We start from the raw sequence: 14,274 nt of genomic DNA, 5'->3' as shown, positions 1-14,274 counted from the left end.
GGATTCTCTGTACGCCTGAGGACACTCCCGTAATTGCGCCCTGCGCAGTGCCTGCGAGTGTGCCACCACAGTGCCCACGCCCTACTGTTTTAAATCCTCTGCCGCCGCTCGCTCGCCGTTCCCCCCTTCCCCTAGTCCCCTTCCCTTCCCTTCCCCACGAAACCGCACCGCCGAATCCCCCGGCCCCGCCGCTCCCCACCCACCATTCCGCGATTCTCCCACCGGGAACGGCGGGGAGCGCCATGGCGTACATGTGCGCGGACAGCGGCAACCTCATGGCCATCGCGCAGCAGGTGATCCAGCAGCAGCAGCAGCAACAGCAGCAGCACCATCAGAGGCACCACCACCACCACCACCTGCCACCGCCGCCGATGCAGCTCCCGCCGCGCCAGGCGCCGCCGATGCCGCCGGCCCCGGCGCCCCCGCACGGCCAGATCCCGGGCGCCTCGCTGCCGTACGGCGGCGCCGCGTGGCCCCACCACTCGGAGCACTTCTTCTCCGACGCGTTCGTCGGGGCGTCCGCGGCCGACGCGGTGTTCTCGGACCTCGCCGCCGCCGCGGACTTCGACTCCGATGTGTGGATGGACAGCCTCATAGGGGACCCGCCGTTCGCGGACTCCGACCTCGAGCGCCTCATCTTCACCACTCCGCCGCCTCCCGTCCCCGTCCCGGCCCCCGCTGCGGCAGCCCACGTCGACGCGGCGGCCCAGCCCGAGGCCGCAGCTCCGGCGTCGCTTCCCCAGCCTGCGGCCGTCGCCGCGCCGGCAGCGTGTTCCTCTCCGAGCTTCATGGACGCGTCCTGCTCCGAGCCCGTCCTCCAGTCCCTCCTCGCCTGCTCCCGCACCGCGGCTGCTGACCCGGCGCTCGCTGCCGTGGAGCTCGTGAAGGTGCGCGCCGCCGCCTCCGACGACGGGGACCCCGCGGAGCGTGTGGCGTTCTACTTCGCGGACGCGCTCGCCCGCCGCCTCGCGTGCGGAGGCGGGGCGCAACCCTCGACGGCGCCGGACACGCGGTTCGCCTCCGACGAGCTCACGCTCTGCTACAAAACGCTCAATGACGCCTGCCCCTACTCCAAGTTTGCGCACCTGACCGCCAGCCAGGCCATCCTGGAGGCCACGGGCGCGGCGACCAAGATCCATATCGTTGACTTCGGGATCGTGCAGGGTATCCAATGGGCGGCGCTGCTCCAGGCGCTCGCCACTCGCCCCGAGGGAAAGCCATCCCGGGTACGTATCTCCGGTGTACCCTCACCGTACTTGGGGCCGAAGCCTGCGGCGTCCCTCGCCGCAACCAGTGCCCGTCTCCGCGACTTCGCCAAGCTTCTTGGGGTGGACTTCGAGTTTGTCCCATTGCTGCGGCCAGTGCACGAGCTGGATCGGTCGGATTTCTTGGTTGAGTCAGATGAGGCCGTGGCGGTCAATTTCATGCTCCAGCTGTACCACCTTCTTGGCGACTCCGATGAGCCGGTGCGGCGAGTCCTCCGTCTTGCCAAATCACTTAGTCCATCAGTAGTTACCCTCGGAGAGTATGAGGTTAGTCTGAACCGAGCTGGGTTCGTCGACCGGTTTGCCAATGCACTGTGCTATTACAAGCCAGTGTTTGAGTCACTGGATGTGGCAATGGCACGGGACTCACCGGAAAGGGTGAGGGTGGAGCGATGTATGTTTGGGGAGCGCATTCGGAGGGCTGTTGGGCCAGAGGAAGGCGCTGAGAGGACCGATAGGATGGCGGCTAGCAGGGAGTGGCAGACACTGATGGAGTGTTGCGGCTTTGAGCCAGTCAAGCTCAGCAACTACGCCATGAGCCAGGCTGATTTTCTGCTTTGGAACTACGATGCAAAGTACAAGTATTCACTTGTTGAGCTGCCACCAGCGTTCTTGTCCCTGGCATGGGAGAAGCGGCCGCTGCTCACCGTGTCTGCTTGGCGGTGAGTCCTTTTTGTGTATTGGTGCTGTTGTATGTAGCATTGTCATAGAATCAGGGAAGAAATGACTAGAATTGGTTTTGCATTGTATTAGTTTCCTCCCAAGATGATGACAATGACTAGATGGTATAATTGGGGACTTTAGTTTACTTGTTTGATGTTTGTTCTACCACATTACGAGTAGTTAGAGCAAATTTAGCGCTAATTGTATAGGAATTGATAGCAGGTGGAGTAGATTGCTTGCTCATGTGATTTTCTGGTGACAATTGGCATCCCTCTTGTGTATGTATAGGAAAAATCATATTAGCACCTTCGTTCTTGAAATTAGTAAGCTTATTGTGGTAAAACTAACTATAACTGTATGGAGTATCATTGCTCTAATTCAGTTGTAGTGGTAGTGTAGTACTCAAAACATAATTCTATTTGTGTTGGCAACATTGCTGATTTCGACCTTGCTACTCCAATTATTTCACTATGTCAGCTACCTCAAGGTTTTGTCATATAAACCTGGCAACTTCTGTTTTGTTTTAATTCAGTGTTAAGTACCTTTGAGATCATTTATTTCATTGGTCATGTGTGTTATTTATAGGATCGTTTGTTTCCTTGGTCATGTGTGTTATTAATGGGCTCACTTTCTCCATCGTAGTCCTTAGTTTGTCTATTCGGTGTAATAATTTTCTGGCAGGCCCCCTTTGTCTATTCAGTGTGATAATTTCCATCTTGCAGTTTCATGGTCGTGTTAGATCATGTTCGCAGTTCTTATATACATAGCTGTCTCTGCTTTACTTGAAAAATTTGTTTCTCATGCATTTCTTCAATGATAGCTTGCATTGTTTGTAGCTGCATATGCCTGTTGTCAGCAGTTTTGTTCTGATGCACGTCAAGTACGCAACCATTTATGTGAAAGAGAAGTAACGCTCTCATTATCCTACTCAGTGCTGCTCTGTATCCTTGCTGTTTTGGTTGCAAGCTGTCATTTTCGTGCAATTTGTACCTTGGCGCTTTATCTTGATCAAGAAGGCAGCATATTTCCTTTCTGTTGATACTTAGTCTTTTCTGCTGGAGCTGAAATTGCTACTCATCTTCATGACTTTGCGCACATTTGATCTAGAAAACATCCTTTCTTTTCTGAAAGGGATCTCAATGCCTGCTGTTATTTTCTGGTTCTCTCGGTTTCTTGGACAGTGTTACTTTTTCTTGTATGGGAATGCCGTCACCTATCATATGGACTCGGAGCACCCACTTGTTTGGTTTAGTTAGCCTGCAAGTCACAATAATCGGCCAAGCAGTGAGCGCGACGTTCTTCTTTTTTTTTTTGAATTCTTTTGGAAATCATGTGTTCCAAAGGGTATTATTTGGTCTGTCTAGGAGCAATCTGTCTAATTTCAACTTGGCTAAATTTTATTGTGGATGATACAAGTTCTTCTTAATATTACAGTACTAGAGAACAGTACAAGTTAACTGCAACTTAAACCTGAAGGTTTAGCGTTACAAATTTACCAGGCCAAACAACCGACTTCTTTTCTTTTGGCAGAACAACAGCCTAAGCACACTGAGTGTAGGGTGCTGTCACACATACGTTTGGCTGCCTCCCAGTTGAGTTGCTTGCTCGCATAGCCCTGTGACGCTTGAGGTTGAGGGCACTCCAAGCTGTCGGCAGGCCCCACGTTGACATTCCCGTCGGCGATTAGCAAATTGAACATCTTACGAAGCAATGCGTGATGCTAATTGCCATTATCTGCCGACTGCGGCTGTAATCATCGTTTGCATGACATTTTCTGCCAGTCCGATCAATTGAAGCTGGCTGATCTGCAGCGTTGCAGTTGCTTCGGTCTCCAGAGTCCTGGTGTTGTAAGCCTGTAACCATCAGAATGCTTAAGACCAGGCGACTGGCTGTGTCTTCACTCTTCAGTTCAAGGATGCAGCCGCATCAAGCCATCAAAGAAGCTGACTCAGCTGAAGCTCCAGGAGGATGAGAGGGGATCGAGCTAGCATGGAGTGTGATTCTTGTAGCTTAGCATCGGTAGCGATCAATTTAGAGCGAATGGTCGATGGACTGGTCGCATAGGCCCTAGTTGCACCGTGTCACATTCTTGTCCTCGGGTTTGGTGTTTCGAGTGAGTGCATGATTGCACTTGCACGTGGTAGGATCACGGGATAACATCGGACATTCTTCAGTGATTGTACCGTCTGTCGAGCCAGGAATGATGGAACGATAGAGCCCACCGCGACAGCCTTGTCGTGTGGGAGTTGCCAGCAGCGAGGGGTGTATCAGGTGTTGTTTGGATACTAGGGGCTAAAGTTTAGATTTTGTCATATCAAATGTTTAGACGCTAATTGCAAGGACTAAAAATAGGTTAATTATAAAACTAATTGTAGAAGCACTGTTAATTCACGAGACAAATCTATTGGACTAATTAGGCTTTATAGATTCGTCTCGCGAATTAGCCTTCATCTGTGCAATTAATTTTGTAATTAGACTATATTTAATACTCCTAATTAGTATCAAATATCCGATGTGACAGTGACTAAAGTTTAGCCCCTAAAGGCATGTACAACGGTGAGACAGCCTCCTGTCTGTGTGTTATTGGGATCAACAATACAGACGGGTAAACAGATACTACGTACAACCCACAGACAGAGGCTGTCTGTTTAGTTGTCTGCAAGTGTTTTAATGCTCGGATTTTAGCGGCAATCTTCACCTCTCTCTCGCGCGCGCAGCTGGATCCGCGAGGCGACGAAGCGAGGCGACGCCTCCGTACAACGCGCGGCGAGCCGGCGTCTTGGCCTGGGAGCACGAGCTCGGCCGTCGCGTGGTGAGACGACGCTCATCTTCTCTTTCCTCCTTTACTGCTGAGCGGCGAGGGGTTTTTTGCATTTTAGAGGCTACGGAGACGGGGCTTACAGCCCCGTTGTACGTGCCCTAAGAGCCAAACAGGCCCTCAGTGAATGATGCTTTTTAATGTGATCATCCACAGCTCTGCTTTCTCCCTTGTTTTCATCCATATGATGCATCAGCTTTCGACTCTCAACGATGTTCTAACGTACTTCTTCAGAAAACGAGCTCTATGGCATCATTGCTTGATGATAAACAATTTAGCAAGATGAAACACCAACGAACTCAAATTTGGAGGTTGGGCCCTTTTACGCTTGAACTGGGCCCTTGGATACTTATTGCTTTGGGCCCTTGTGTTACCGGCCCTTCAGCTTTTCAGTAAAGCCCAACAAAAGATACGTCTGTGGAAGCGCCGTTCTCAAAGGTTCACAACTCACACTCATAAAATACAATGCAAGTTCATTAAACTTAATCACGAATAGCTAGATTATCATGCTTAATGAAGTTCATAGCGGATAAACAACTCTGACACTACATCATCCCTAACTCAGGTCCTGTTTGGATACACCCTCCTAAAGATTAGGAGTCCACTTTTAGGATACTTTTAGGACTTGTGCATCCAAATATGGATCCTAAAAGTGCACTCCTAAACTTTAGGAGGGCTATTTTCATTAGGAGGGTCAAGGGTCTTGATGGATCCTATTTCTCCTACAAGTGGTCCTCAAGTCCCCCTTTATCCCTATTGTCCTCGCATGCATTAATGACGTGAACAGTGCAGGAGTAGTTTAGAGGAGTAATTGAGGGGTAAAAATGATATTTTCCCTCTAAGATCCTAAAGATTAGTAGTCCATCCAAACAGTCCTTACTAAACTTTAGGACTAGCAATTTGAGTAGCAATTTGAGGGTCCACTACTAAACTTGAAGTTTGTATCCAAACGGTGCCTAAACAAGTCGATAATGAAGAACCGTAAAGTACTTGTCATGAATTAAACTAAGTACTAGTTCACTATCACGAGTTAAACAAGTACATGACGATATTGACTGTGTAATCAAGTTCATCATCACAAATTCCCAAAGTAAACTAACTAGCCAACCTTGTTTTATTTCTCCAGAGGCCCACAGGCCTAGCGGCCCGAGACATTTCCAGTTTTCCACACTGGTGGTGCTCCGTATCTTACGTTTCCGTGACTCCGTGCCACGACGACACGGTACCCTCCTGACGTACGTTAGGGGGCCACTTGTCATTGTCCCGAAATCTCCAGGCGGCGGATACACCAAGGCTTTTACTTCCTAAGTTGGGAGTTGCAAAATTGGCATTTTGCTATAAATGCGACATTGTAGCGTTTTGTTTGTATTTGTGAATTATTGTCCAAATATTGACTAATTAGGCTCAAAAGATTCGTCTCGCAAAGTACAACAAAACTGTGCAATTAGTTTTTGATTTCGTCTACATGTAGTACTCCATGCATGTACCGCAAGTTTGATGTGATGGGGAATCTTCTTTTTGCATAGTGTCAAAGTTGGGAGTTTGGAGGGAAGTAAACAAGGGCCCAACTCGACCTGGCCACCCGCGACACGACGCGGCGCGACGCGACTCGCGTGCGGGGAGAGACCGTGGCGAGACTGACACGAAGCGTCCCCATCCTCCGCGCGCTTTGCGCGCCGAGGCCGCAGGCCCCGAAGCCGCTCCCGGGCTCGGCGCGTGTATCATTTTCGCTACGTGTGCGCCCGCCGCTCGGGAGACGACGCCACGCCTGCCTCCCCCCACCCCCGCGGCGCCTTCCAGGCGCGCCGCGTACGTGTGCCCCGCTCGAGGCGCCACCGCGACGGCAGCCGCCCCCACGGCACGCGCGGCCGCTTATAAGCCACTCCGCGCCACCGTACTCTCGGGACACATCTCGCCGTGAGTGCGTTTTGCTTCGTTGCTCATGTACTCGTACACGCTCCGGGCGGCTACTAGCAGCGGCGGCGGCACGGGACTCGGGTTCGCGCTCGGCCGGATCGGCGGCAGGAGAGGCGGCGGCGGTGCCGGGGCGCCGGGCTTGGTGGTGCCCGCCGCTGGAGCAGCAGCTCGCGGGAGGAGCGTCTCGGCAACGCCGGCGGCCGAGAAGCCGGTGCCGGGGGATCAGGGCGTCGGCATGGAGCAGCCGAAGCAGCAGCAGCAGCCGCAGGTGCCCCCGCAGGACGCCGGGGCCAAGAACAAGCGCGACGACATGCACAAGACCACCGGGTAATCCTCCGTGTTTCCTCGCCGTGCATAGCAGTTAGCAGAGTGCCTATATTTTCCTGCAGGGCTTGATTTGGTCTTGCGCCTCTGTGGCGACGCAGGGACGTGATGAGCCACTCGTTCGGGGAGGGGTACTCGACGCGCTCCGACGAGGAGGGGTTCGGCGGGGTGTACGGCGGGACCGACCCGGTGGAGCACCACGGCACGGAGATTCACCCCAGTCATCCCGGTACGTGAACGCGGCGCTCTGGATTTCTGTTTCTGATGCCGTTTTGAGTGTGTGCGACGCCGAGGAGTGCTGGGGTTAACCGGGTGTGATCCTGTGCAGAGTACGACACGTCGCAGGGGTCTGAGGTGAAGGAGAAGGAGAAGGCGCGCCACCTCAAGGACGACAAGCGCGCCACCTAGGCGGCGGGCGGCGATGCATGTTTCGATGTCAGGCTCGTCGCCGTTTAGTTTGCTTAGATTTCGAGATGCTATTTCAAGTTTGCTGAGATGTAGTAAGGGTTTAGTAAGCTATTTTAAGGAACTTGCTGCGGAGGTTGTTCTTTCTACTCCAGCTGCTTTTATGTACGATAAGAAATTAAGAACTATTGGAATGCCTTCCCCGGGCATTGTCTATGTTTGGATTCTGCTAGATTCTTCTAGGTTCTGGCAATAAGAACGACAGCAAGTGACGATTCAATTTAGGGGGTGTTTGGTCCTTTTTCTTATTTTTAGCCCGTGTCACCTCGAATTGGTACGTGTCACATCGAATGTTACTCCTACTCCTACTCATTCGGAGTATTAAACTAGGAGTATTAAACGTAGATTATTTACAAAATCTATTACAAAATCTATGTATTAAATGTAGATTATTTATGAAATCTATTACAAAATGTAGATTATTTACAAAATCTATTACAAAATCTATGTATTAAATGTAGATTATTTATGAAATCTATTACAAAATGAGGCTAAACGTTACAAGTCTAATTTACAAAATCTATTACAAAATCTATGTATTAAATGTAGATTATTTATGAAATCTATTACAAAATGAGTCTAAACGGCAAGACGAATCGATTAAGCCTAATTAATCCATCATTAGCATTAGCAAATGTTTACTATAGCAACACATTGTCAAATCATGGACTAAATCATGGACTAATTAGGATCTACGTTGTCAGCCTAATTAATCCATCATTAGCATTAGCAAATATTTACTGTAGCAACACATTGTCAAATCATGGATTAATTAGGATCTACGTTGTCAAACTATGAACTAAGGCTCTAACTAATTAGTCTTAGGCTCTACGTCGTCAAATCAAAGGCTCTAACTAATTAGTCTTAGGCTCTACATCGTCAAATCATGTGAGGCTCTACATTATAATGGGTTCTTAGGCTCTACGTCGTCAAATCAAAGGCTCTAACTAATTAGTCTTAGGCTCTACATCGTCAAATCATGTGAGGCTCTACATTATAATGGGTTATATAATGGGTTTGGGTTTTAGGTTTTGTAAATAATCTCTACATTATAATGGGTTATATAATGGGTTTGGGTTTTAGGTTTTGTAAATAATCTATGTTTAATATTTTTAATTAGTATCTAAACATTTATATGATAGGTTTTGTACATTTATATAATAGGTTTTGTAAATAGTCTACATTTAATAAACATTTATATAATAGATAAACATTTATATAATAGATAAACATTTATATAATAGGTTTTGTAAATAGTCTACGTTTAATACTTCTAATTAGTATCTGTTCATACCAAAACTTGATGTGACAGGTGCTAAAAATAAGCAGGGTAACGGGGCCTTACCATTTGATGTGTTCAAGGTCTCCACCGGTGGAAAACTGGACTTCTCTCCCGGTTGAAAAGACACATAGGTGGTCCCTGCAATACATAGGTGGTCCCCGGAATACAACCGGCTTACCATTTGATGTGTTCAAGGCCTCCACCGGTGGAAAACTGGGCTTCTCTCCCGGTTGAAAAGACACATGGGTGATCCCCACAATACATGGGTGGTCCCCGGAATACAACCGGGATTAAAGTTTCCTATTCTAAGTGAATACAAGAACTCCTTCAGTCCTGTTGGTTTGATTTTATCTTTAATCTCTCGGTTTATTCCGGGTGAATACAAGAACTCCTTCGGTCCTGGTTGTTTGATTTTATCTTTAATTTCTCGGTTAATCTCGGTTAATCTCCGTTATTCCGGGTGAATACAAGAACTCCCTCGGTCCTGGTTCTCCGTTATTCCAGGTGAATACAAGAACTCCCTCGGTCCTGGTTGGTTTCGATCCTGGTTGGTTTGATTTTATCTTTAATCTCTCGGTTAATCCTGGTGAATACCAGGAGCGACTCGCTCCTTCGGTCCTGGTTGGTTTGGTTTTATCTTTAATCTCTTGGTTTTATCTTTAATCTCGGTTAATTGGTTTGGTTTTATCTTTAATCTCTTGGTTTTATCTTTAATCTCGGTTAATCTCGGTTTCCTGGTTGGTTTCGTTTTATCTTTAATCTCTCGGTTAATCTCGGTTTCCTGGTTAGTCTCGGTTGTCGGTTAATCTCGGTTGGTTTTGTCGGTTGGTTGGGTTTATGGTTTTATCTTTAATCTCTCGGTTAATCTCAGTTTTATGGTTGGTTTGGTTTTATCTTTAATCTCTCGGTTAATCTCAGTTTCTTGGTTTTATCTTTAATCTCTCGGTTAATCTCGGTTGGTTTTGTTCAATTGGTTGGGTTTATCTTTAGTCCCGACTAGTTCTGTTGGTTTGATTTTATCTTTAGTCTTGACTGGTTTTGTTCTGTGGTTGTTTTTATCTTCAGTCCGGTTTAACCTCGGTTAATCCTGTTGGTTTTGTCTTTTAGTCTCTTGTGGTCTTTCTTTAGTCCCGGATGCGTTTAGTTGGTTTTATGGTGGTTTTGTTCCATGATTGCTTTTATCTTTAGTGTTAATCCCGTTGGTTTTATCTTTTAGTTTCTTGGTTTTATCTTTTACTTTCTTGTTGTTTTTATCTTTAGTCCCGAATGTTTAGTTTCTATTTTTTAGTCCGGATGTTTAGTTTCATCTTTAGTTTCGGTATTTTACCCAGAATAGGTTGGTTCCGGGTGTTTGGTTTCGGGTTGGTTCCGAGTGTTTAGTTTTCATCTTCGATTATGGTATTTCAACCAGGATAAACTCCTTTAGTTCATGTAAATTTATGGTATGTAAGTTCATGGTATGTACCGATTGGTTGCTTTAGTTCTGGGTGTTTCACCCAGATGGTTTGGTTTTATCTTTAGTTTCGAGTGAAATTACCCGGATTAAAGAAATTTAAAGATTAGTTTCGAGTGAAATTACCTAATTTTATCTCTAGTTTCGAGCGAAATTACCCGGATTAAAGAAATTTAAAGATTAGTTTCGAGTGAAATTACCTGGACTAAAGATTAGTCCAGGGTGTTTCACACCCGGACGATTAAAGAATTCCTATATCTTTAAGTTCCGGTTATTTTATCCGGATTAAAGATTAGTCCTGGATGAAATTCTGGGTATTTCACCTGGATTAAAGATTAGTTCTAGGTGTTTCATCCGGACATAGTTCCGGTTTAGTCCCGGATATTAATAGTCCTGGTTTTGTCTTGGGTATCGGGTAACCGGTTGGTTTTATTCCGGGTGTTTAGTTTCCATCTTAGTCTCGGTATTTCACCCGGAATAAAAAGTTCTTTAGTCTAGTACACCTTTAATCCTGGTATTTCAATCGGGATACGGATGTTTAGTTTCCATCTTTAATCCCAGTATTTCAATCTGGATAAACTTCTTTAGTTCACGGTATTTCAACTGGGGTAAACTCCTTTAGTTCAGCACGGTTGGTTTTATTCTGTTAGTTTTATCTTTTAGTTCCGGATATTTCATCCGATTGGTTTTATCTTTAGTTCCAAGTATTTCACCTGGATTAAAGATTAGTCCTGAGATAAACTTCTTTATTTCAGTACGGTTGGTTTTATCTGGTTGGTTTTATCTTTAGTTCCAGATATTTCACCCGGATTAAAGATTAGTCTTAGGTTTTCATTCGGATTTTATTTTTAGGTCCGGATATTTCACCCGGATTAAAGATTAGTCTTAGGTTTTCATTCGGATTAAAGATTAAAAAACTCCTAGAGTTCCAGTTTAGTCCTGCCAATTTAGTCTTGGATATTAATAGTAGTCCGGGTATTAGTCCTGGATATTAATAGTTCCGGTTTAGTCCTGGGTATTGGGTAGTCCTAGGTGTTTCATCCGGATTAAAGAGTAAAGAACTCCTTTAGTTTCGGTTTAGTCTCGGATATTTTACCTAATCCACCGGGATAATCAGGAAGAGACCTAGTCCCGGTTGGAAAGACATAGGTCTCGAAAATTCGAAAATCCAACCGGGATTAAAGGTCCCATCTTTAGTCTTGCGTATTTCACCCGGTTGGTTCGAGCCAGGGTCCCATCTTTAGTTCTGCGTATTTCACCGGTCGATTCGAGCCGGTTAGAGAGACATAGGTCTCGAAAATCTGGTCAATTCAAGAGAGACATAGGTTCTAGCCGGTTGGAGATACACATAGGTTCTGGCCGGTTGGAGAAACATATAGGTCTCGAAAATTCAGTTGGAGAGACACATAGTGGCCGGTGGGAGAGACACACAGGTTCCGATCGGTTGGAGAGACACATAGGTCTCAAAAATCTAGAGACACATAGGTCTAGAAAATCCAACTAGGATTAAAGGTTCCCATCTTTAGTTTTGGTTGTAAAATCAACCGGGATTAAAAAGGTTCCAAAAATAAAAAAAGTGGGCCGCCCCTGTCCTGTCCTGCCAGCTCGCGTTGCCCCTGCAGCTCTGCCTCAACCACTGTACCACCTCCTTGAGCTCCAACTCCACCATAGAGATAATTAAAGAGCAAGAGCAAGGAAAACATTGACGCTTCACAAATTCAAGAAAAAACATTGACACTTCACAAATTGAAGAAAAACATACTCATCTCACATGATCTAATACAAGTAAGAACACACAACCAAATAATTCGCACTGGATCCGATACACATATATGAGTTTGATTTAATTCACAACACGCGGAAGATTCATCAACCAAACAAATTCGCACAAGATCTGATACACAATATATGAGTTCGATTTAATTCATAACACGCGGAAGATTCATCAGCACAATCACAAACGAATCATTACAAACAAATCATACACTACTGGATCACTATTCACTCACAAACAAATCATGTGGGGCCACTTGCGCCACGCCGGGCACGCTGGCCTGCACCCTCGCCGCCGAGTACGAAACTGGCCCCCGGGGCTGCCCTAGCCGCTCCCGCCACCAAGGCGAAAGCTAGCCGAGCCCCGCCGGACTGTTGTGCCTCGCCGCAGGGCCACAACACTCCTGCCGGTAGTCACGCGCCGCCGCCACCCTGTCGCCCCTAGCCGACCGGCCGTGGGAGGCGGTCTCAGCCGTCGTGTGCCCCGCCGGACCATGAGCTCCCGCGCCAGCCGTGCGGCCCCGGCCATCGCGCGCTCTGCCTTGAGATAACGCGTGCGCCTGGAGATAAGGGGGATAAGGGAGAGGAGGAGAGAAGATAAGGGGAAGAGAGAGGGCCGCCTGGGGTAAAAATATTTAGTCTCAGTTGGTGACTCCAATCAGGAATAAAAGGGAACCAGTCGGGACTAATGGGTTCCATGCTCATTTATCTGGGTTGGTGGCTCCAACTGGGACCGAAATCTTCACTTTTATCTCGGTTGGAGATACCAACCGAGATTAAAAGGACTCCGAGAGACTACAAAATTTAGACCTGGGACTAAAGCTTCACCGACCAAGATTAAAAGGGTTCTGAGAGACTACAAAATTTAGATCAGAATTAAAAGTCTTTTAGTCCCGGGTCCAAAACTGTTCCAGATTTATATCGCTGGATGGAAAGTCGCTTCTCTACTCGTGCTCATCGAGCTTGCACAATATAATCACGTAGATGAGTCCGTACGCCCATCTCTTTGCACCAACAACACAGCAGATCACGTGCATCTCTCTCTTGCGCCGCGAAGGTGGCACTGTTTTATTTGCACGCTGAGGCAGTGAGGCTCACCTCCCTCTACTAGGATAACGCCATGGTAGGTCATGGAAACTCCTGTCGAATGAACTTGTCTCGCAACGATCGAAGATCGGAGTCACATGGAAGATGTATCTAGGCCCAAGACATGTTCGCGTATGTGCTGCAGTTGAAGTGTGATTCAGAATACGATGGTTAGAATTGTTAATCTTCGCTAGTGATCCTCTCGTAGCGCAGACCTGCCATCTCGTCTAGTGTCACTTGTCTCTTCACAAAACACAAAGAATCAAGGCACGTTTGAAGAGCTCCTCTTGGCGCCAGCTCCTTCTGACCGGTTATTGTTCATTCACTGTGCAAACACTGTTCACAGAAGCTCTTCTTCTTTCTCCTCCTCCTCCTCACAGATTTTTTTTGGAGGCCTTCCCTCACAGATTGCTTCGGCTCTGCTGACACCTCTGCCACTTAGGTCTTATTGGCATGGCTCCAACTTTGGGTGGAGCTGCTCCACTCCAGAACTCTAGGCTGAGCCAGCACTGGGTGGAGTTGGAGCTGTCTGATGGAAGTGTTTGACTGGGAGGGTGTCCACAGCTCCAAAAAAGAGGAGTTTGAAGGTGAATTGCCATTCTTGCCCCCCACTCATGGTCCCACCTGTCATCCTCTTATCCTCCTCTTTTCTTCCTCAGGAACGCAGCAGAGCACGATAGAGCAAGGACGAAAGGGAAAGAGAAGAGGAGAGGCATCGCAACCTTTCAATCCAGAAGGAGATGGATGCCCCGAGGACCTTGGCGGAGAAGACGCACGTGACGCCGGGCAGTAATATGAAGATGAGCGCGGTGCCACCCTCGAAGAAGATGGCGTAGGGCGGGTCGAGTGCGAGCGTGAGCGCGTGCGGCCACGTAGGCCGGCGCTGCCCATGGCTCCAGTGCGCTGCGGGCTCGCGGAACGCCGCCACTGTGGAGACCCCATCCCACTCGTACTGTCGACCCGCGCCCACCGCCAGTGCCACGGCCGCGAAGGCCCCCGTGCCGGGCGCCCAACCCCTGCCCTGTCTCGCCGCCATCACCGCGCGCCCAACCCCTACGGGTGGAAGGTGGAGGGCGCTGGGCGGCGGGGCTCAACGGGCCGGCAGAGGGGCTCGACGGCCGGCGGCGGGGTGGACGGTGATGGGGGTAGACGCGAGGAAACATGCGCGCGGGAGGGAGATGTGGCGTGGGGAGGTCTCGGGAGTTTTTTTGCAATTTGAGCTGATCTC

At 48.2% G+C, this 14,274-nt stretch overlaps 3 protein-coding genes across 3 annotated transcripts; 2 read left to right on the top strand and 1 right to left on the bottom strand.

The window, feature by feature from the left end:
• LOC101768511 (scarecrow-like protein 4) lies at positions 1 to 2,388 on the top strand. The gene has a single exon (XM_004981884.4). It carries the CDS (start codon positions 243 to 245, stop codon positions 1,929 to 1,931), a length of 1,689 nt encoding a protein of 562 aa, XP_004981941.1. The 5' UTR covers positions 1 to 242; the 3' UTR covers positions 1,932 to 2,388.
• Positions 2,389 to 6,640: 4,252 nt separating this feature from the next.
• On the top strand, positions 6,641 to 7,693 carry LOC101767727. The gene is made up of 3 exons (XM_004986212.3): positions 6,641 to 6,990; positions 7,089 to 7,216; positions 7,316 to 7,693. The coding sequence occupies exons 1-3, from the start codon at positions 6,689 to 6,691 to the stop codon at positions 7,393 to 7,395; spliced, it is 510 nt and encodes a 169-aa protein (XP_004986269.1). The 5' UTR covers positions 6,641 to 6,688; the 3' UTR covers positions 7,396 to 7,693.
• A 6,008-nt stretch (positions 7,694 to 13,701) lies between these two features.
• On the bottom strand, positions 13,702 to 14,082 carry LOC101767328. Its single transcript, XM_004986211.1, has one exon. It carries the CDS (start codon positions 14,080 to 14,082, stop codon positions 13,702 to 13,704), a length of 381 nt encoding a protein of 126 aa, XP_004986268.1.
• Between the last annotated feature and the right edge of the window lie 192 nt (positions 14,083 to 14,274).

Source organism: Setaria italica, chromosome IX (genome assembly GCF_000263155.2).
Source record: "Setaria italica strain Yugu1 chromosome IX, Setaria_italica_v2.0, whole genome shotgun sequence".
NCBI classification, from domain to species: Eukaryota; Viridiplantae; Streptophyta; class Magnoliopsida; order Poales; family Poaceae; genus Setaria; species Setaria italica.
Note: the sequence above shows the minus strand (reverse complement) of the source record. Positions and strands in the feature narration are given on the sequence as shown.

Excerpts from the sequence above, each read along its gene's own strand:
- LOC101768511 (XM_004981884.4), top strand. The coding sequence starts at position 243 with ATGGCGTACATGTGCGCGGACAGCGGCAACCTCATGGCCATCGCGCAG.
- LOC101767727 (XM_004986212.3), top strand. The coding sequence starts at position 6,689 with ATGTACTCGTACACGCTCCGGGCGGCTACTAGCAGCGGCGGCGGCACG. Across the intron at positions 6,991-7,088 it reads GACATGCACAAGACCACCGG|GGACGTGATGAGCCACTCGT; the intron begins GTAATCCTCCGT and ends GTGGCGACGCAG. Across the intron at positions 7,217-7,315 it reads GATTCACCCCAGTCATCCCG|AGTACGACACGTCGCAGGGG; the intron begins GTACGTGAACGC and ends GATCCTGTGCAG.
- LOC101767328 (XM_004986211.1), bottom strand. The coding sequence starts at position 14,082 with ATGGCGGCGAGACAGGGCAGGGGTTGGGCGCCCGGCACGGGGGCCTTC.